Source organism: Zootoca vivipara, chromosome 2, assembly GCF_963506605.1.
Source record: "Zootoca vivipara chromosome 2, rZooViv1.1, whole genome shotgun sequence".
Classification (NCBI taxonomy): Eukaryota; Metazoa; Chordata; class Lepidosauria; order Squamata; family Lacertidae; genus Zootoca; species Zootoca vivipara.
In genome coordinates this window covers 85285364-85308368 of record NC_083277.1, presented here as the reverse complement: position 1 = coordinate 85308368, position 23005 = coordinate 85285364, and the positions used below count along the sequence as shown (strand labels likewise).

General features: G+C 42.4%; 1 protein-coding gene across 3 annotated transcripts in view; it reads left to right on the top strand.

The window, feature by feature from the left end:
* Nucleotides 1-23001, top strand: part of MYH10 (myosin heavy chain 10) — a 72711-nt gene extending 49710 nt beyond the window's left edge. For all 3 annotated transcript variants that reach the window (XM_035104705.2, XM_035104704.2, XM_035104703.2), the window contains 20 exons: nucleotides 344-550; nucleotides 688-825; nucleotides 2025-2148; nucleotides 6346-6517; nucleotides 7016-7228; nucleotides 7919-8063; nucleotides 8870-9076; nucleotides 10464-10568; nucleotides 11851-12003; nucleotides 12588-12836; nucleotides 13223-13435; nucleotides 14125-14337; nucleotides 15796-15957; nucleotides 16202-16330; nucleotides 17196-17284; nucleotides 17445-17568; nucleotides 17653-17861; nucleotides 19181-19289; nucleotides 20278-20450; nucleotides 21468-23001. In XM_035104705.2, the coding sequence (XP_034960596.2) occupies nucleotides 344-550; nucleotides 688-825; nucleotides 2025-2148; nucleotides 6346-6517; nucleotides 7016-7228; nucleotides 7919-8063; nucleotides 8870-9076; nucleotides 10464-10568; nucleotides 11851-12003; nucleotides 12588-12836; nucleotides 13223-13435; nucleotides 14125-14337; nucleotides 15796-15957; nucleotides 16202-16330; nucleotides 17196-17284; nucleotides 17445-17568; nucleotides 17653-17861; nucleotides 19181-19289; nucleotides 20278-20450; nucleotides 21468-21612 (3279 nt within the window). In that variant the 3' untranslated portion in view covers nucleotides 21613-23001. The remainder of the gene's footprint in view (nucleotides 1-343; nucleotides 551-687; nucleotides 826-2024; nucleotides 2149-6345; nucleotides 6518-7015; nucleotides 7229-7918; nucleotides 8064-8869; nucleotides 9077-10463; nucleotides 10569-11850; nucleotides 12004-12587; nucleotides 12837-13222; nucleotides 13436-14124; nucleotides 14338-15795; nucleotides 15958-16201; nucleotides 16331-17195; nucleotides 17285-17444; nucleotides 17569-17652; nucleotides 17862-19180; nucleotides 19290-20277; nucleotides 20451-21467) is intronic.
* Nucleotides 23002-23005: the final 4 nt, after the last annotated feature.

Here is a 23005-nt window from a genome sequence, read left to right as displayed (position 1 = left end):
AGTTTCTCTCTACATATATGGCTACTGGTGGCAAAAATAGTTGAAGGCTGGTATAGTGAACAGGAGCTTAGGCTAGATAAAGAATATATTTGTTCCCTCTTGTTAGTTTATTCCTTCTTGGTTCCATCCTTGAGAACAACTGGAGGAATAGACACAAGATTGCAGCCAATAGCATCATTCAAAAGTCTTTCCTTCTGGTAACTGTGGTTGTCTGTGCATGCCTGTTCTTTCAGCAACTTTTAGGACTGGGTGAGCTATGCAAGATGCTCCCGTAACTATGAAATGGTTGTTTTTGACAATATATCGAAGGAGGATTGACAATACTTTCTTACTGTATTTGCAGCTATTGGAAGAGAAAAATATTCTTGCAGAGCAGTTGCAAGCAGAGACAGAACTCTTCGCTGAAGCTGAAGAGATGAGAGCCCGTCTGGCTTCAAAGAAGCAAGAGTTAGAAGAAATTCTGCATGATTTAGAATCCAGGGTGGAAGAGGAAGAAGAAAGGAACCAAGTGCAACAGAATGAAAAGAAGAAAATGCAGGCGCACATACAGGTATCTCTTGATGTGCTGATGGTAGGATGATTAGAAAATAGGTCTAAATTTTGGTACATTAACTTACCTTTGGTGAGACCATGTGAAAACTGTGGGCAAGTTATAATATAGCTGAGTTGAGCTTTCTGTTTTTTAAGGACTTAGAGGAGCAGCTCGATGAGGAAGAAGGTGCTCGGCAGAAGTTGCAGCTGGAGAAGGTAACAGCTGAAGCCAAAATAAAAAAGATGGAAGAAGAGATCTTACTGTTAGAGGACCAAAATTCCAAATTTCTTAAGGTGAGAGCAAATTGTGACACACTCCTTTAGAACTAGTGAATGTGGAAACAATAATGCAATGCGTGAAAAGTGACTGTTGTGGGAGCCATCTTGTGGCTCCTCAATCTTGTAATCCAGAGAGTAATTGGCACCTGTTTGTTGCTTGGATTTAGGACCCTCCCTGCCCCCCCCCCCCCCGAGCAAACTCTTGTCATGTGTTGTGTTGCTATCATGCAGTGATGTCATAAGTCATGCAAAAAGGGTGTGCTTTGCTGTTCATTCTATGAAAGACAGCTTTGATTTAATGGTCATCTTCTATAGTAGCATTCTTCAGCCTTTCCAAGCCCAGGTCCCACCTTTAACCCCAACCTGCATTTGGGGACCTGTTTCTATTTGTATGGCGGTAGTGCTATTCATCATGACCTGAACATGCATGTATCCAGTCTACATGAGGGTAGTTAAGTCACTGGTTTCTACACTTCCTATTTCGGATGCCTCCTAGATTTCAATCTCCATCTCAAAATCACCACGAGCATTTTGGTCAGGGGGATGACAGCATGTCTCTTGAAGTATTAAATTGCCATTGGCCCAGTATCTCCACCCACAATGGTTCTGTGGAGAGGTCTGCCCCTTTTGAGAATTGTAGCTTGTTGAACTTTATGATGTCCAGAGCAACCCCACCTCCAGTACACCCTTCCTTGTCCTTGGAGCTTGCGTTCACTGCCCCCCACTGGTGCTCTCCAGTCCACCATTCCAGCTGGCCCATCCTGGCTCAGAAACTCAGTGTAAACCCCTATACACAACATCCTTCTCCAAATATCTTAAGCACATGTGTTTGCCCTAGGGAGCTCTTGCCTCTCTGCACTCTCGTCAGTTCTACTTCTCTCCTATCTGAACCATCATAAACATTTCCCGCTCGTCCCTGGGGAATGATATGTCCTGAACCAGGTGATTACTGCTGTGCCCTCTACTAAATATATCTGGATGAGCCCCATGTTTTAATTACCTGGAAGTAATTAAGTAACAAGGCTTCTTTTCAGCTTGCCCAGCACATTTTGCTTTAAAATCTTAGGAGGATCAGTAAAATACGGAGGGGCAATTGAATTGTCCTGTCCTGCCACCTCATTCATGCAGCCTCAAGCTGTATCTGCAGGACCCATGTCTATTGCTCTGAGCCCATATATGTACTACCTAACAGTTGCTTTCTTTTTCCCAATTAGGAAAAGAAATTAATGGAGGATAGAATTGCAGAGTGTACTTCACAGCTGGCTGAAGAAGAAGAAAAGGCCAAAAACTTAGCTAAACTCAAGAACAAGCAGGAAATGATGATCACAGATCTGGAAGGTTAGCAATTTCAAGATTTGCCATATGAAGGGACTCTCAGTAAAAGTCCTAAAGTATGCTAATACTGAACAAAAAACAAGCTTATCGCTGCCTTTATGTGTATCATTTTCTGGGACCAGAGGTACAATAATAGTCTTCCACAGTGTCAGTTTGGCAGCTATTAGAATTGGGCCTTTGGTCAGAAAATAGTTGTTTGATCAAGTATTTTTGAAGCACTAACTGTTGGAGCAATGATATTTTAATCAACTGGCTTGTTACTAAATAAAATCAGTGAATTTACAAGTTGACCTACGGTCTGCCTGCTCCCATGTACATGTTTACAACAACAACCCAAATACAATAAAACTCAGTATAAAATAAACCAACAAAATCCCACACAAACCATGAAACAGCCTTCAGAAACCAGCTTCAACACATTTTGGAATGCTAGCACATACATTGTGGAATGCAGCAGGTGCAGTTTGTGCTGTAGAGTTTTTGTTGGTGTGCTGAATGAATGGCCACCAGTCTGCTATGAAAGTCTCCCCGCTTTCCCCTCCCCACTATCGTATGTAGTTTCTGGGTCAGTTTTTCAGAAAGTGCTATGTCATACCATTTTTGTTCCTTTAAAGGGGAAGGGCTTCTGATGACAAACACATTTTCATCTGCTTTACATATTTTAAAGTATTTTTTAAAGAACTGTTGAGCACAAGTTGGTTTTTAAAGACACATGTGCTTAATTGAAAGCAGGCTAGTTCTTTGGTTACCTGTTTTCCCTGCTTTATTCTTCTGTCTGCATTGGTATGTCAGCAGTATGCTGCTGGCTACTGCAGGGTGAAGGGGCAAGCAGTCCTCATTCTCTGTTACTGCTGATACATAACTAAATAGAAAAGCTAAGCTGTAACCTATCCAGTGTCATACTCCCCTTCATGAAATATTTGGCAGTATTTGGTCAAATAAGAGGTCAGTGGACTACATTTAACCAGTCAGTGGACCAACATGCTAATCCCAGCTGTAACAAATAAGTTAATGAATTAATCAGGGTAAATACGGATTTTCAAATATTGGGACTTGCATCTCTTGGTATCTGAGTATTTCATTATTACAAATGTCAGCACAAAGGAAACTATTTAGGTTAGCAGTTTGCTTTCAGCATTGCAAATGCAAAAAAAATGTGTTCAAATGTTCCTTTGTGTTTTCTTAATAGCCATTTTGGCCATTGGGCACATTGTCTTAATCTGACTTTTGTCTATGTTAAGTGGATTTTTTTTAAAAAAAAGAAAGAAAGCAGCATGTCCTTCATTACTGGAAAATATTGAGTCTTATTCATATGAATTGGGTGTTGCTGTGTTGACCCTTTGGAATGACAAAAGAGGAGAATGTGTTTGTTTTGTATCAACTTCTGCATTCCTAGATTGTTATATGTTACTGCAAATATATAGGCACCTGTCACCACCAAAGCAAAATTCACTCCTATGTGTACTGTTACTTATAGAACTTCCTTCTTTCTCCTATTGGGAGACCAGAGCCATACCAACAAGAATAGGATCCCTTCTCTCACTGGGGCATTCCAGTCTTCATACCCCACTTCCTTACTCCAATTTGCCTTCCAAATCTTACTGACTTCTCTCTTTTTTGCAAATTTTTTAGCATCACTGTTTATGCTGCACATTAGAATACTTTCTGGAAGTTCTTTACTTATCATTTATTTTTCCTATCTCAACTTGCTTCAAAACAGAGTTATTTTTCTTTATCTCAGTGTTCTGTTTATAAAAGTTCCCCTTCTGCTCTTGGCATCCACTGATGGATTATGTTTTGAGAAGAAATACCATGAAATATTTGCAGTGTTGCACTTGCAATATCAACAGTATACGTAACCCCCTTCTTGGATTTAGATGTGCAATAACTTTTGGCTGTAAAACGCATACATCATAGAATTCTGACTTTCCATACACATTTACTTATTTTTGTGTCCTAATTTGGGAATAGTTTCTGCCTACAGTGCTGTGGCCACCTGACTTGATTCTGAAAGTATTACAGTTCTGACATTTAGTTAGGCTGAAATTGAATAACAAGGATTGCAACTGACATGCGCCATATTTTTGAAGTTCATGTTGCAATTTCTTAAGCTAGTCATAACCTTTCCTTACACTTAGTAACCTGATCCTGGAAGAAAGCATAAAGGTGTCACCAAATGCAGTCCATTGGCAGTCCAAAAAGGAAGAGAATGCATTTTTACAGTTTCCCAAAGTGTCTTCCTTATTGTTTTTCTCCTCTGAGGCAACAGGGGAGCACACCAGAAATCCTATAGTTAGCCTCGCAAGATCCTGGCTTAACTTAAGAGATGGATCTCTCCCAGTTCCTATTTCTTCCCTCTGCTTGGGAAGTAGATTTCCCATGAGATCTTTAGTTGAGGGCCAGAAGTTTAGCTTAACACACTGAAGGTTTTGTTGACTAACAGGAGTTGTTAGTCATCTTTTTGAGAAGGAGTGAGGAGATTCTATCCCCAACACAACATCACCCAACAGGAAATTGGCACATTTCCCACCTCAGCCTCTTCTGTGACCATCAGCCATTGACTACATATTTCAGACAAGCTTCTCGGGAGTTACTATTCAGTAGGACCCAGGTGGCACTGTGGGTTAAACCAGTGAGCCTAGGGCTTGCTGATCAGCAGGTCGGCGGTTCGAATCCCTGTGACGGGGTGAGCTCCCGTTGCTTGGTCCTAGCTCCTGCCAACCTAGCAGTTCGAAAGCACGTCAAAATGCAAGTAGATAAATAGGAACCGCTCCAAGCGGGAAGGTAGATGGCGTTTCCGTGCACTGCTCTGGTTTGCCAGAAGCGGCTTTGTCATGCTGGCCACATGACCTGGAAGCTATACGCCGGCTCCCTCGGCCAATAATGCGAGATGAGCGCGCAACCCCAGAGTCGGTCACGACTGGACCTAATGGTCAGGGGTCCCTTTACCTTTACCTTTACCTTTACCTAGTGCTTTAAATAACCAACAGAGGTACTAAAGAGGTTCCAAATACTTTTCAGTTTTCTATAGGATTTCTACAACCAATAATTGTAGAGTACTTCTGGATACTCCAGAGATTCTTCAGTGGCTTCTAACCAGATTTCTATAGTCAACTTCTTTCTAGCAAATATGTCCTTTAATTTGATACAGATGAAAACTTGTCTGTTGTGCTTTCCAGAAGCTAGATCTAGCTGCCTGCAAGAGTCTCTCTTATAGTCTCCAGAGCAAACAAAGTGCAGAGAACCCTTTTATGCACAAACAATGCAATCATGTTTCAGACTAGAAACTTTCTATAAACGAAATACTCCTTAATGCATCAGACTCAAAATGCATCAGGTTGTCATTTAAGATCCTTCTATTCCCTGCAAAGTTATTGCCTCAGCCAAGTGCTCTTTTTGTTGTCTGCACAAATGCAGGTGCACACACAGGCATAACTACCTTAGAAGTTACTGTGGAATAAATTGATGTTTTTTTGGAGCTTTTGGGCAAGAGGGTTCTAATCATGGTCTTCCAGGCCTGGTCAGGTTCTGTTTCTTAGCTGGTGAACCTCTGCTCTTGTCAGAGAACAATCAGGTTTCCTTATTAAACACCTTGATTTGTATTGTCACCAAGTTGTGGTTTTGGTATAGTTTGGGGACTTTGTGGGGAGAAGTTCCTTTCCTTAAGAAGTCTGCCTCCCAGGTTCTAGAGATAGGCAGCCCGGGATATCTTGGTCCCTGGCACAGAAAAGTCAAATGGCAGTCCCATCATTGTGATAAAAACAATAGTAATTATTACATAAGTGGCATATAGAGTTGTTCTAGTCCCAATTCTGTTGCCTTGGAAGATAGCAGAAATTAATCAGATAAGAAATGAAACATCACTGTTCCTCTATAGGGTTCATTTATGTTCTTACAACACTGATTTTAAACCCAGACTGCATTGCTCTTCATGTTGGAAGTGTTCAAACAGAATGCTATTTGAAACATGATAATTTCTAGGAGCTCTGTCCTGTGGTAGTGATCTGTAAGTTAGATGCTCTAAATGTGTGCACTGAATTCTGGCATTTTCACTTGGGAATGATGCAACTCTATGCCCCTAAATCTTGAATTAGCCATTTGGTTACCTTCATTTTTAGCAAGTTCATCCTTGGCATGCTCTCACAAGATAGCGTTTAGTAGACAAAAATTCCCCACTTACCATGATTGTTTCTCCTAAAGAGCGCTTGAAAAAAGAAGAAAAGACTCGTCAAGAACTGGAAAAAGCTAAAAGGAAACTTGATGGAGAAACAACTGATCTACAGGACCAAATTGCAGAGCTGCAAGCCCAGATTGAGGAGCTAAAAATCCAGCTTGCCAAGAAAGAAGAGGAGCTGCAGGCTGCTCTTGCCAGGTAGAATATGCCAAGATTGAGCCGGGTTATTTTGAATTGTAGGGTGCTATTAAGCTATTACTGCATATTTCTGCTTTGTTGGTGCTGGGGTACCGTGTAAATTGCACACTCCACAGCCCAGCCCAGTATCACATATGTGTGTTTTTCCTGAGCATCACCAATTTCCTTTCATGACAAGGAAAAAATAAAATTAAAATCAGGAGCAGCAGTGGGCCTCTGCAGATGTCAAGGGGTGTGTGTTGTCTGGTGGTGTCATGGCATCTGCAAGGACTCAAAATCTAGTCACTGTTGCTATCCAACGCCATTTGATTTCCACCTTAGATCTCCATCTGCAACTAGGTAGACAGAATCCAGTACACTGCCAAATTGCTCTTCACCGATAAGTTTTCTTGTGGAAGTCTAGAACTCTTACTTGTACTCCCAACATTTGACTAGGCTTTTTGCAAAGCCCAGACCCGGAGCTTCATTCTTATTCTAGAAATTGTGTTGTGTTTCCAGAGGGGATGAGGAAGCTGTTCAGAAGAACAACGCGCTGAAATTAATACGAGAACTTCAAGCTCAAATTGCAGAACTGCAGGAGGACCTTGAATCAGAAAAGGCTTCACGAAACAAGGCTGAAAAGCAGAAGAGAGATCTAAGTGAGGAGCTGGAGGCACTGAAGACTGAGCTGGAAGATACTTTGGATACCACTGCGGCTCAGCAAGAGCTCAGGTTAGTAGAAGACTAGATACATAACAAGGAATGTGTTCATATTGCTTTGATTCCTCATAAAGAACAAGCCCTATTCTGGTAAATCTGAAGTGCTGGCTACAACTCTCTCTGGGAGAGGTAACAAGGGCAGGACATAGTTGAAACTTTAGTTAAATCAAAGCAACATTAATGATTTACATCTTTGTAAAAACTCTCACACAGGAAGAGTTTCCAAAAGTAACCCAGAACTCCTTATACCAGGCATCCCCAAACTTCGGCCCTCCAGATGTTTTGGACTACAGTTCCCATCTTCCCCGACCACTGGTCCTGTTAGCTAGGGATCATGGGAGTTGTAGGCCAAAACATATGGAGAGCCGCAGTTTGGGGATGCCTGCCTTATACTGTAATAAACTTAGGACTGCCTCATGTCTTGTGACACAGATTAATCTCCAGTTTGGTGTTTTTTTTGTAACATTTAAGTGGTGGTAGTTCTCCCTTGCCACAGAAATCTGCCTTTGGGGAATAACAACTAAAACATGGTTATTCTATCCAAACTGGATTCTTCTTACTACTACTTCTGGGCAGTGCTGGTAGATTGCTTGTCTCTGAAAACTATCTTAAATTTGCATAGAGGCAAAGATCGTTGGAAAATAAACACTGTGGTAGAAGCTTCTCAGACCTTCAGATCTTGTCTTGCTGGGTATTCCTTAGGACAAAGCGTGAGCAGGAAGTTGCTGAGCTGAAGAAAGCACTTGAAGAGGAAACAAAGAATCACGAAGCCCAAATTCAGGATATTAGGCAGAGGCATGCAACAGCCTTGGAAGAGCTCTCGGAACAGCTTGAACAGGCCAAACGAGTGAGTGGAAGATGCACTTGAATGCACGGGAGACTGCCTCAGAGCCCTTCGTATATACTCTGTTGGGTTCAGTGGAAGGAGGGCAGGATATTCAAATATTAATACATTCAAACAGATGTTAATTCTCGTCTTTCATAAATAACTCTGCACAGTGGATATGGCGGCCGTTTGTCTACTTAAGTCAGTTGATCTTGCATTTTTTTAACCAACCTATCAGCAGTTTTGAACAGGACAGCAGATAAAAGTCCAACAGATTAAGGGTGAAAATGCAGTAGTCTTTGCTACCTATCTCAGAAATGCAAGCTCATTTGACTTTGCTCATATGGGTGTTGCTCACAGATATGCACCTAAAAATGATAAAGTGTTAAGATTTGGGTCCTCTTGCATCCCATGTGGAATTCTGATCTACAGTGGCAGCTCCTGCTCCACCCTAGGTATATCAGAACATTTCTGGCAAATGAGACCACACTTTTATGATTTAATTGCTCACATAATTGTTGCAACCACTGTTATGACTGTAGCCAGTAGCCTACGTGTCAGTGTCAAATTCATGCATTTGTAGGCACTTCTGCAGTGAAGTGTTACAGTTGTGCTGCAGTGCAATATCTAAAGCTGTTTAGTTTCAAAAACAAATTCATATTGAACTTGAAGCAGCTAAGAATTCAAATCAGATGACCAAACTTGCGATGCCTCAAATGAAAAAGCCGGTGAATTTTAGTCTGGATCTAGAAAAAAGAATTTTGCCGCAGGTGAAGCCTAGCTTTTATATTGCAGGTGAAGTGTGATTACCTTTCTTTTGCTTCTAGTTCAAATCAAATCTTGAAAAGAACAAGCAGTGCTTGGAAACGGATAACAAGGAGCTGGCCTGTGAGGTGAAGGTGCTGCAGCAGGTTAGATCTGAATCGGAGCACAAGAGGAAGAAGCTGGATGGGCAGGTTCAGGAACTGCTGGCCAAGGTTGCAGAAGGAGAGAGGCTGAGGACAGAACTTACAGAAAAGTCAAGCAAACTGCAGGTAAAAATTTGGATGAGCGATTCTTTAGCTTTTTCTCACGAACTCTTGGTCAGACTACGCAATTTAGTAAACATCCTTCTAAAATGCTCCTGCTTGATACAGATGTAGTATTTTGAAAAATTGGTGTGGCATTAATGTCAGGTAATAGGACGGGAGCTGCTGCTGGTAATACTTTTTGTTGCACTAGTTATCCCTTGGTGAGCACATGCAAAGTTTCTGCTTTGCATTGATAAGGTTCTTGAAAGTTGAAATAGTTTTAAGCACCTGAAAAATGCAACGTTACTGTTCCTCTTGTGACAAGGAGGCTGTTTATAGAGTTTTAGTCCTACTTCCCCTGTCTTGATCCTGCTCTGAGAAACATTTTGAATTTTGAGAAAGTTGCACAAAAACATCAGAGTGGGAATTATTCCTCATTCTGCTCACTACAGATTCAGTAGAGTTAAAACTAAAGAATCAGTTTCTTAGGGAGGCTGTTGAAACTTTTTGTGGAAGTTTTCAATAAAAGTATTCAAAAGCTCATAAGAAATGTAGGTCTTGGGTCAGGGCTATGCTCCAGGGCCTTGAATCCTTTCCGGCCATTTAGTATATAACAAACATAATGAGCAGTAAAAATGTCAGAGAGATGGTTCATGGGTGTAGAATACTTTGGGGGAAATCTGTACCAATCAGAAACTGCTGCAGTAGGCGGAGGAGAATAGTTTTAAAATTCTCTTCCAGTTTATCATAACACTTTTAGGACTTCTCATGAAATATATTGGAAGTGTTAAAGGATGGTATTTTATTTATTTTGCAGTCAAAGCTGCTTCAAGAAAATTCTACGGTAAAAATGTGGACAGGGTCAAACTTCTAAGTAAATTTTGAGCCACTTCATTTTGAAGCTGTAAAAAAACGAACAACCTTTACTCATGTAATACACAACTGCCCAGTCAAGAGGACTAGAACCCTATAAGAGACATGTGCATAAACAAAAGTTAGCTCTGTTTGACATAGGAAGGCAGTGATAAACTTGCGGATAAAAGGTGGATCATCCAACTGGTTTGCTCTAAAGTAGCTGCAAAAGAAATGTCTTGCAAATGGGTCAACTTGGGCTACTTTTGGAATCAATAGAATGTAGTTGCTGTTCTCAAAGTATTTGTCAAAGTCATGGAGGAAACTGAAATAGCAAGAGTCTCCTTAGTTCCATTGCAGTTTCTCAAGTCTGCTGTATATTTTAAAGCGAAGTCTCATGTAAATAGTCGCAATGAGACATCAGAACATAGTTATTTCAAATATTGCCTTAGATGAATACTGTTATGAATATCCCATACTGAGGATGTAGCTTTGGAAAAACACATTTTATCACAAGCAAGATGTGAGTACATTACCTCTAGATTCCTTTGCTTTGCAGAATGAGCTGGAGAGCGTCTCAAGTCTCCTGGAAGAAGCAGAGAAAAAAGGCATTAAATTTGCCAAAGATGCTGCCAGTTTGGAGTCTCAGCTACAAGATACGCAGGTGTGTCTACAATTCTAGAATGCACGTTTGTTTGAAATTCTTTTATTCTGCCATTCTGTTCTCCAATAAGGGATCCTAAGTCAGCAAAAAACTTATATATAAGCCAAGCAGAGATTAAAATGGAAGTACAAGGGGCTGGTTGTAGTCGAGCTCTTCTGATCATCTAATAAATTTTGATTCAGTGGATCCCTCAGCTAACTGAAGAGGAGGGGAGACTTCTTTTGCAGCTGCTCACCCTGCCAAAATTTGCTCCAACATATTGGAGTCCTCTAGAACAATGTGGATAAAAGCTGCAGTGGGGACTGGTGAAAATTGCCTCCCCTCCTCTTTCATTAGTGGGGACCTCCACTAGATCAAAGGACTCCTGTTCATGGAAAGGCACAAGCGAATGCAATCCAGAGGCTGCTCTGAGTATAAATCAGTCGTTATACATAAAATCAGTAGAAGAGAAGCAAATTAATTCCAGCTATGAAGGCCCTGCAAAATAGAAAGGTGTTCGTGTAGTGCAGATAATGCAACTCCTGTGAACTTACATGCATGTTTCTGGAAGAGTTAAGGCCCAAGCATTTCTAAGCAACAGTGTACAGGTGACCAAAAGTGTTTGCAGATCTAGAACATGGAGCAGCATCCTTTGGTGTTCTTGGTTCATTCCTTATCTGCACAGTGGAAATAAAGGTATTCTGTCTCAAGAGTTGTGCTGAAGATGAACAAGACAATTGCATGCTCACATTTAAAATAATGGATTCAACTTTTCTCTTGCAATGATTTGTTCAAACCTTTAACACAACTTTGGACATTTTATGGCACAGGATTCCCTATGTCCTTTTGATGCGTACACTTGCTTCTGAGGAGCATGATGGGTAGTGCTGCAGTAATAGCATCACCCAGTTTCCACTGTAATGCATGACCAGCTCTGGCAATTCTGAAGTGCCCTTTTCCTGCTGTGCAATTAATGTCATTTTCCTGATGGCAGCAATCTCATCCCGTTCTTTGGCAATAAGATGCTGGGATATTTCCTCATTTTAACAGATGACTCTTTTTGGCTGGGACCAGTTAACTGCTTTTAGATCTGTAACGATGCATCTTATTACCAAATTGTATAACAATGAGTTAATGCTTTCAGATCACCCCAGCATAAACTTGACATCCTTACCCAGCCCCGTACCATCTCACAGCAAGTAAATATCCCCATTCCATACTGAAGACCACCACGTCACAGGCTAAGTTCAGATTCTCTCGGGATGAGTGATAAACATGAGTGCGTTTTTCATTCCCACAACAGGAGCTGTTGCAAGAGGAGACTCGACAGAAACTGAACTTGAGTAGCAGGATTCGACAGTTGGAGGAAGAGAAGAACAATCTGCAGGAGCAGCAGGAGGAAGAGGAGGAAGCCAGGAAGAATTTGGAGAAACAGATGTTGACTCTGCAGTCTCAGGTGAAAAGCCATGGAATACACGGGCAATTGCGCATCTCTGTGCTTTTATTCCAGCCAGGTTTGTCTTAGACTAGTTTAAACTGAATTGGCTTTTCCAGACTCTTCATTACTGTATCTCCAGTACCGGAGCAGGAAAATGTCAGGAGCTGTGAACTTTTAGCAAGGTGTACCGCTCCTGATTTCTTGCAAAGCATTTCAAGGTTACACCAGTCTATTTACCTGTTAGCTTGGATAGTGGATGCAGCTGCTTTTGGGGGATGGGGTATTTTCACCAATTCAATACAATAAATTCAGTAAAAATAGACCTAGTTCAGTAAAGCAGTAAAAACAAATGTGCAGGTAATCCGTACTACTGCAGGTGGCAACTGACCTGAATGAAGGAATGTTTCTCCATTCTATCTGGTTCTAGCCTAGTCATCTGCTGTCTTTGTGTGTAAGCCCTCACCTGCACACAGCTTTGCCCTGAGAACCTTGCCACCTCAATGGAAAACAAGCCAACTTCCACCTGCACAAAGCATGTCTGTCTCTTTGCCAAACACAGAAAGGTTATGACGACGTTATTTTCTGTTGCTCATTAAACTCAGCTCGCTGATGCCAAAAAGAAGGTTGATGATGACTTGGGGACTATTGAAGGATTGGAGGAGAACAAGAAGAAACTACTGAAGGACATGGAAATTCTGAGCCAGCGTCTTGAAGAAAAGGCAATGGCATATGATAAGCTGGAGAAGACCAAAAACCGTCTTCAGCAGGAGCTTGATGACTTAATAGTAGACCTTGATCATCAGCGCCAAATTGTTTCCAACTTGGAGAAAAAGCAGAAGAAGTTTGATCAGGTATGCCACAATATAAATCCTCTTGCTTTCTTCTTGATAATACATGTAGCAGTTAGCTATTATTTCCCCAGTAGATAATCTTGTTACATAGGCATTTTCATGTTCTACCTGTGAGCTGCTGGAATATCTAAACTGGTTTTCAGCTGGCTACTTAACTTGGGGCTTGCAGGAATCCTAATGCATTCTTGAGAAACAGGATCAATATTGAGGAATTGGGGAGATGAGAAGAGATGCACCCTCATCTCTTACATTCACTGTGGTTGCCCCAGAGCTTCTCAAGGTTGAGATGCAAAGTATCAAACTACCATGGTAATTTGGAAGCTAAGAGCTTGAAATCTATATTTATGTCCGACTTCTTCCAACTTTGTATATGTTGCGATGCTCAGATGCTGGCAGAAGAGAAGAACATATCTGCCCGCTATGCAGAGGAAAGGGACCGTGCAGAGGCCGAGGCAAGAGAAAAAGAAACCAAAGCCCTCTCTCTAGCGCGAGCCCTGGAGGAAGCTTTGGAGGCCCGTGAAGAATATGAGAGGCAGAACAAGCAACTCCGGACAGAGATGGAAGACTTGATGAGTTCCAAAGATGATGTGGGCAAAAATGTGAGTGGTGTACTATTTGCATGACTGAGAATGATGTAGAACAGTTTGAACAAGTGCTTAAATGGTTGTATGTCAAATTGAACTTTGGGCAGTTGGAGCACATTCATTCTAATGTTCTGAGAAGACTTCTGGAATTCTGTATGCTTCAACAGCTGCGTGCACTGGGAGGTTCTTAAAACACAAACGCTCATAGTCCTAGGGTTAAAGTTGCATGTCTCTGTGCATTTTTGCCATTGTTGTAACTTCAGCTTTTACACTCTTCTGAACATAAGAGCTCTATGTTCTCTACTATGGTAGCGTTTTCCATCCGTGTGCTCTCCAAAGGCAGAAGCAAATGTGGCATGAGCACTTGTGTTCTATGTCGGTGGTTCCCAATATTTTTGGTATGGCAACCCACAAGCCCAAATCTACTTGGTATGATGACCCAACAGTATATTGTCGTGTGAATTTTGGACTTCAGGTCTTGGGCAGGCATCATTGGCATGCATTTTATCTGCAAGTTTGGCGATTTTATACCTATTACCGTACTTGAGGCATCCAAGCAAAAATCTTACTTAATGCCCCTATTAATGTGGGATTTGTTGAAATAATTATACTACTTAAAAAACTATTCACAGGTTTTTTTGGGTTTGTTTGTTTTTTGAAAAAATGGGAATGTAAGAACACTAATCATTTGATTGTGGCTGTAGGTTCATGAATTGGAAAAATCCAAGCGCACCTTGGAGCAACAAGTGGAGGAGATGCGGACACAATTGGAAGAGCTGGAGGATGAGTTGCAAGCCACAGAAGATGCCAAATTGCGCCTGGAAGTGAACATGCAAGCCATGAAAGCACAGTTTGAGCGGGATCTCCAGTCTAGAGATGAGCAGAATGAGGAGAAGAAGAGGCTCTTAGTAAAACAGGTAAGGCCTTTAACATACGGAAGTAACCATACTGGTGGCTGGAAGTTCTGTTGAGCAAGTGTCCCTCAAACTAAAGCGGTAGGTCGTTGGATTTTATTAAGCTTTGAAGCTGGAATGTTAGTCACCTGAAGCACAAGTCCTTCCAACCCCAAGAGCCAAACAAAATCTGTCTTCATTCATGACACTCTAGCAATTTATGCCTGTTTTATGCTTTGAAAGGGCAGTGGCTGTTGCATTCTCAAAATGCCAGATTTTGTTACATTTAGGCTTTTTTCCACCCAGGTTTTTGAAGGGTGCATAAAGCTGAAAATCTTTGGTAAATAAAGCAGAAAATCTTAATTTGTATTAAGTCCATAGCGATTTATCATAGTCTTTCATACATGTGTAATGCCTATGGATTCAGTATTCACTGAACCACTGTTACAAAAATGCCTTGGGTGGGGGGGGAAGCAGTTTGCTGGCTCTGTGGTTTACACGACGGAGGGCAGGTAGAGTAAATCTGGATCATGGAATTGATAGTTTCCTTTCTGCTGTTGTAATTAATGTACAGAGTGCTGAGCACTATGAATATGGAAACCGTCAAGGAGGATTTATTAACTGTAAAGGAGTACTGTAGACTGCTGACTCAGGAGTTTTGCTAAGCGCAGGTGTCCTTCAACAGATTTCTTTCAATTCTAGTATGGGTGCTGCTGGCTGGAGGTTCTTATTGAGGTAGAAATAGGTGTTGCTTTTTACTGTATACAAGCTGCTGTATTTTTCATACATATTAGAAATAGTCTGTTAAGAAAATGTCTTTCAAGTTCTGATTCAGGAAATGATGCCGTATTCTTTGCCTCTTTCTTTTTAAATTTGGTTTTGCGGTAAAACACATTAAGTTGTTTGAGCTCTTCAGTAGTTTTTTAAGGGTTTTTTTTTGCATAGATGATCATAAATTACTTTCCATTTTGCTTTGAAGAATTAATGAGACTACACAAAGCTTTTATTGTCTCCATTTTGGGAACCGGTGTACCATGAACAAGTGTGCCCTTTTGGCCTTACTATGAGGTTAACAATTACGGTTGGCTTCTTTTGCAACTTAATAACCTGTAATATTCAGCTTTTGCACAGGAGCTATGGATCAAAGGACATAGAAGCTCTCGGTGAAAAACTGCTCATAAAATCACTGGGCAAGTGAAAACATAGCTGATTGTAGCCCATGTAGCTCTTCTGCATTTTTGTCTGCTTATATGCCCTCAGCTTGGCTTGTCTCCTGAACAGCTAATGCGGATTATCAGAGGGTTTCTTTACGGCATCCTCATAAGGGCATGTGGATTCTACTGTCTGTGTTTTTATTTATATACTGCACAAATGTTTCCTCCAGACTTCATCCTTCCTTATAGGCAGCTCCAAACTACGGGACTTTTTTTGAATTCTTCTCTTTTGTCTTCCTGTTTTGCTTGTTGCTGATTTACCGTGTAGGTCCGAGAGCTGGAAGCAGAATTGGAAGATGAGAGGAAGCAGCGTGCTTTGGCTGTGGCATCCAAGAAGAAAATGGAAGCAGATCTGAAAGACCTAGAAGCTCAGATAGAGGCTTCAAACAAAGCCCGCGACGAAGCAATCAAACAGTTGCGCAAGTTGCAGGTGTGCACAGCTATTCCAGAAATAATTTAACCAGACCTTGGCCCCCAAAGTCCTTTTCAGCTTCTCCTTACTGTAACAGAGAAAAAGACCTGGATAACCTGAATATAATTGATCAACATTAATAAAAACAGGATCTAATTGAAACTGGATACTCTAGATGTGAAAATTCTGGCCATGTGATTGGTTGGCCAAGTTCTCAGAATAAATATATTGTCTTGCTCTTAAGATGCCTTTTAAATTTCAGGCTCAGATGAAAGATTATCAGCGTGAACTAGAAGAGGCCCGGGCATCTAGAGATGAAATCTTCGCTCAGTCGAAGGAGAACGAGAAAAAGCTCAAAAGCCTTGAAGCAGAAATTCTTCAACTGCAAGAGGTATGGGCATTGAAAGCTGCCTGAGATATACCCGTGGCTTAAGGTGGAGATAGGAATGTTTTGAATCTTAACATTCTGCAATTTGAGTGTGTATATTTTACAGATGCTTTGCCGTTGAGTGTGTGTGGTTTTGGCACAACTTTAAAAGCGTACACACTAAAATGGTTCATCTGTTTGAAGTAGTTGATTTAAATAGTTTTCAAGGATCTGGTAGAGTCAGGCTTCAGTATCAAAAACTCTTGGGTTAGGGCAATGTTAAAACAAAGTCCAGTTTGAACAGAGTCCAAATACAAACAGAAGAAAATGGGAGAAAACAGTGATTATTGTGTGCTGAACAGTTGGCCAGCTAAAACTAGGTGGAACTGTGAATCACCAAACATTGTGGCACCTTTAGTTGCCCCAAGATTCATGAAGACTTCTTGGATGACACATGGAGGGGGAAAGCATAGATAATATTTTTAAGGAGCTTGTGCTCCTCCAATAGAAATGGCTGCCAATATCTAGGCCCCTTTGCATGTTGGCAGGGGTGCCTTACTTTTTGAGAACCAGGAAGATTGGGGTAAAAAGGTGCCAATTTTTAAAAGAGATTACTCAGCTATGTCTGGTAGACTTGAGTAGCTCAAAAGTGCCTCTGATGTATGTTAGAAAATGTCAGGTAATATGTGAGCTGGGGAACTTCACACATGGTTGGACCATGCTAGAAGCAAAGCATATGAATTTCTTAAAAGCAAAAGGCTGCTTGTGCAGGTCTGTTTGATAGTGATATTCAGCGTAACATGGTAGCTTTCTCTTCCCTCCCCCAATATGCTTGAAAATGGTTTTGCCTGCTGAAGCTAGTGAGATTCCCATAAATATATATTTTCAGGACCTTGGTGCCTCCGAGAGAGCCAGACGCCACGCAGAGCAAGAGAGAGATGAGCTGGCTGATGAAATTGCCAACAGTGCCTCTGGAAAGTAAGTAACTCCAGGTAGACTTCTCCACCTATAGCAGCCATTATGTGGCAGAAGCGTTCTGTGTCTGCAGCAGTTGCTGCGCAAACCTCAATACATGTGACAGCAGCCAAATATCTTAGCTGAGTTTGTAGTGATCCTCTGATGTACCCCTGTGCTATAGATCTGCCTTGCTTGATGAGAAGCGCCGCTTGGAAGCCCGAATTGCACAGCTGGAGGAAGAATTAGAGGAAGAGCAGAGCAACATGGAGCTCCTCAATGACCGTTTCCGCAAAACCACTCTGCAGGTAACCCCTTTTGTGTTAGCTGAATGTTTTCTTCTTGCCCCTAAAAGGATGAGAGTGTTTAAACAACTGCTTGCCTTCCTAAAGGTTGACACGCTGAACTCTGAGCTGGCCGGAGAGCGGAGTGCCGCCCAGAAGAGTGAGAATGCACGCCAGCAGCTGGAGCGGCAAAACAAAGAGTTGAAAGCTAAGCTCCAGGAGCTGGAGGGTTCGGTGAAGTCCAAGTTCAAGGCAACCATTTCAGCCCTGGAAGCCAAGATTGGGCAGCTCGAAGAACAGCTGGAGCAAGAGGCAAAGTAAGCAGGGCACACTCTGAAAAGAGTGTTTCCAGGAGGCTGAATCATGATTTGATTTTGAAAAAGCGCAATTTATTCTGAAACACCTTTTCTGGTAGCTATTAATGAAACAAGATAGTCATCCAGCAAGAAGCTTGCAAGCCAAGGAATAATAATCATCCAGTGCAGGCATTTGTGTGATCTTAATCAAATTTATTTCTGATGGTGTGATTTATTGCTTTGATGTTAGCACTGCTTGGTGCGTGAATTGGTCCTCTAGATCAGTGGTGGCCAAGCTTGGCCCTCCAACTGTTTTGGTACTACAGTTCCCATCATCCCTGACCACTGGTCCTGTTAGCTAGGGATGATGGGAGTTGTAGTCCAGAAACAGCTGGAGGGCCAAGTTTGGCCACCACTGCTCTAGATGGTTAAGGGAACCCACTTCATCATTCTAGTTACAGGTAGGTAGCCGTGTTGGTCTGAGTCGAAGCAAAATAAAAAAATTCCTTCAGTAGCACCTTAAAGACCAACTAAGTTTATATTTTGGTATGAGCTTTCGTGTGCATATTTTGGTATGAGCTTTCGTGGTATCTGAAGAAGTGTGCATGCACACGAAAGCTCATACCAAAATATAAACTTAGTTGGTCTTTAAGGTGCTACTGAAGGAATTTTTTTATTCCACTTCATCATTATTATTTTTTCTATTATTATTTCATTTATGAATCTCTTCTCATGTAACACCTCAAAGCGATTTCTAATAACATATATAAAACAGTACATAAATAAAAAACAGTTAAAACAATTGCATATATAATACAGTTTTAAAGACAACTGTAAATATAAAAAAACAGCAGCACACACATAAACTCAGTTCAAATTGAAAACAAATACCAGCTGGAATACAGATTTTAGAAGGTTTGTTAAAAGTGGAATGACGTTAGCAGGTGCTGAAAAGGCAACAGAAACTGCACCTGGCTGATGTGCAATGGAATGGAGTTCCAAATCGTAGCTGTTGCCACACTAAAGGCCTCATTCTGACATCATATGGAGCGGACCTCCTAAAGTGAATGATAATTGCAGGTTGCCCACTTGTGCTGGATGCAGTGATCAGTGGGGTATGTAGGGAATGAGGCAAACTATCAAGTATCCTTGTCCCAGGTTCTGTAGGGCTTCATACACTAATACCAGCACTTGAACCTAGCCTGGTACCTAATTATTCTCACTAGTGCTTTATTTTTCTGCTGTGGGTTGGTATACATTTGGGCTCTGTTGCACTAATGACTAGTCTGTTACCTTTTTGACGTCAAGTTGAGTGATACTGCTCTGTTGACTTACCTTAGGGAGAGGGCAGCAGCCAACAAGCTAGTACGTCGGACAGAGAAGAAGCTGAAGGAGGTGTTCATGCAGGTCGAGGATGAGCGCCGACATGCAGATCAGTACAAAGAACAGGTGAGGAACTACCTGTGCCACTTAGAATCTCTGCTGTGGATAGCCGACTATAGAAAATTTTCCCTGCTAATGCACATCGGGAAGCATAGTAGGTTGTTTACAATGGCTTGTATTGTGGACGGGGAAGGAGCCTCAGGACTGGAGGCTGAGAGAACTCCCTGGTGACTTCCCTTCCTTGGCCACAACCTCTTTCTCCAGGCCAACCCCCCTCACTGGTCCTTCATTGCACTCTCCTTGAGTGTTTTTTGCATGGCCGAAATGTGTCTTTGAAGTCTGACAATGCCTCCTGCTTGTCTTGATGAAGGAAAGAAAGAGGTGTATGAGAGTGGGTGCAGAAAGTAGCCTAGTTAAAATTTGAATTCAGCATCCCACCCACTTTTCCTGCTGTTCCCCACCCACCACTGGAATGTACTCCCAGGAGGGAATGTTCCCCTTGGGCTGAAAAGGTTCTTCACCCTTGGCCAATAACTTCCATAAAGTTATAAAGTGATCAGGCATGTGCACATCCTGCTGTGTCTCTGCTGCTATGGATCCCATTCACTTGGGTATGGAGTCAGGGGGGCTTGTGCAAGCCTCTCCTGCAGCCCATTCAAACTTCTGCTTCTCTTCCCTCACAATCTGGAGTCATTGCAAATGACTGAACTATACCTTCAGGAGAAGGGTATTTCTGCAGCATGCAACTTCTTGCCATAAGATTAAAAAAACAAAAACCTCAGGTAGTGCATTAGAGAAGAGTTCAACCAATGTTTTGTCAAATCCATGTGAGCAGCACAGGCAGCCAGCACTCTCTTGCTTTGTGAAAGTGGATGAACTCGTCAATCTGCCCCGTGGACATCCCACAGTGGATGGAGACCGAAATATTGTTACACCGCTATCAGAGGTTCTCTGTCTCGAAAAGGGAGTGTAAGTGAAAGAGTATCTCTAATCTCATCTAGCGTGTCGTGCGGATGTTTCTTTCATGGGCCCTGTTTCTGATGGTGCTCTGTAGATGGAGAAGGCCAATGCCAGGATGAAGCAGCTCAAACGGCAGCTGGAAGAGGCAGAGGAGGAGGCAACACGTGCTAATGCCTCACGCCGTAAGCTGCAGCGTGAGCTGGATGATGCCACTGAAGCCAATGAGGGTCTTAGCAGGGAGGTCAGCACTCTGAAGAACAGGCTACGGTGAGTCATGTGGTGGGAGGAAGGTCGAGGCAGGTGTGGGCAAATGCTTCGGGGCAGGTTGCTTTTGAGTTGTTGTGAGGGACTCATTTGATTCACCATTTCCAGTTCTCTCCCTCTCCCAGTTTGTGATAGCTTGCCACTAATGTGGTCCAGAACGTAATGGGAGGGTGCTGTTGAGTAGCCAGAATTGAACATTATGCTTGACATTTAATGTAGCACTAAGTGGGGGATGTGGCCCTCAACAACAGGACGTTCCCCAACCCCCCCCCCCCAGAGCAGATTTTTTTTGGGGGGTGGAGCGGGAGGGGAGTCCTGTTGTGTGTGTGCACACACAACAATTTTGTTGAATCCCACCCCATGTCTACAGGGTCAGATCATTAGCTCATTTTGTGCCAGGTAGGCTGAGACCTAATGGTCAGGGGTCCCTTTACCTTTAGGCTGAGTGCAGGCTGCTTGCAACAAATGGCCCTACTCAACTCCTATACGAATGAATGAGAGGGTAAAGCAGGGGTCAGCAAACTTTTTCAGCAGGGGGCCGGTCCACTGTCCATCAGACCTTGTGGGGGGCCGGACTATATTGGGGGGGGGGGGAAATGAACGAATTCCTATGCCCCACAAATAACCCAGAGATGCATTTTAAATAAAAGGACACATTCTACTCATGTAAAAACATGCCGATTCCCGGACCGTCCGCGGGCCGGATTTAGAAGGTGATTGGGCCGCATCCGGCCCCCGGGCCTTAGTTAGTTTGGGGACCCTGGGGTAAAGTGATGTTTCCTGAGCTATAGCCACACAGGTACCAGTCATAGTTGTAGGCTTCTGTCTATCACTGGAAACATGATTTAAGTGGTATTGTGATCCTCATCTGTGAGCGCTATGGTCTCAACAAGGGGGACTCCTTTATGCTAATGTGGTGCATGGTGGGTAGGTAGACATCCTCAGGGTCTCAGTAGCTTTCTCTGTGGAGCAAAGGTCTATGTCCTTCCAACAACTCATTCCTTTCCCTCTTCCTTGTAGGAGGGGCGGCCCAATCACGTTTTCCTCCAGCCGATCCGGGAGGCGCCAACTGCACATTGAAGGGGCTTCCCTGGAGCTTTCAGATGATGATGCAGAGAGTAAAGGCACTGATATCAACGAGCCGCAGGCTGCCCAAACAGAGTAGAGCCCCCCCACACACACACCATATCTTACAGCGGGCATTCCCGCCAATGTGACTTTTGCTCCATGCATTTGGAAGAGGAGGAAGAAGAGGCCCTTACTGGCCACCAAATTGCCTTGTGGCCCTAGACTTGCCTTAGGCAAAACTGGCACACTACCTGGTCATGCAGGCCAGCCCCAGCATACTGCTGCCTGGCTTTGCCATGATGTAGCCTGCTTTGGATATAGGTACCACTGCTTCTTTATATGTATTAAAAATGTCTTCGTTCAGTGCTCTTTGTCTTCAAGGTATCCATTGTAAAGCCATTTTCTAAGGCACTGAGCAATAGGATTATCCCTCTGTCCCTTCTGATACACCATTCCTAAGCAGAAGTTTCTGACACCTGCCTCTTCCCCTTTTCTATGCATGTTTAGCTGTGTAGCAATCACTTGCGTTTCTTTTGGTCTCCAAAGTTCTGCTTAAGTACCAGCCCTGACTGCGCCTTTTCCCTGATCATTTTAAGATAGATTTAGGTTATTGACTGTGAAAACGCCCTGAGGGGCTTCAGGGGGTAATGTATGGCTGAGTAGCAGCATCTCTACTAGGCAGCAGTTGGTGCTACATAATGAGCACTCTTCAACCGTGGAACCTCCAAATTGGGTTGGTGCTATGTCCTGGCAGATTAGAGACCAAATAAGATACTAACCACTTTCTTCCGTACAGTACTATTAATAGTGCTCAGTGCAAATTGGATAGTCTGAGCCTGGGAATTGGATTACCCCCCGCAGCTACCCAGCAACTGCTTCCTTGCTGGGGGCAGAAGTGTTAAGATTAGAGCCAAAGCTCTTGCCAGCTATTTTGATGCCCAACACCAGTGTTTCTGCCAGAGGATAGCATGAGGACATTGCCTGTAAATGGATACATCCTGTGAAACTGCTCTCTCCCTTTCTTCGGCTTTCATTTGGACAGTGTTAACTGCACCTAGCTTAGCATCCTTATTGTTCCATAGCTGTGAACTGACATTTACAGAAAGTGCCTTAGACACTACAGTACTAAGACAATGTTACATATATAATTTGCCTATAACAATGATTTAATGTATTAATTTTATCATATCATGTTACATACACATCTTCTCTAGTCCAAGTGGTATTGATATTCAGTGATGAGGAATCAGTGTTAACTATGAAATCTTGATCTGTTGCAACATGCTTGAAAAAAAAATAATTTTCTTTGGTTACAAGCTTTAACATCTGTTATAAAGCTTTTGTTTCTGTGCATTTGGGTATTTCTTAATCATAACTGGCTGTTGACCACCAGGCATCTGACTGCAAATACCTTGTTTCTTTGTATCTCCATATTTCTAGACAATGATTTTTGTAAGACAATAAATTTATTCATTCTAGAGACTCATTCA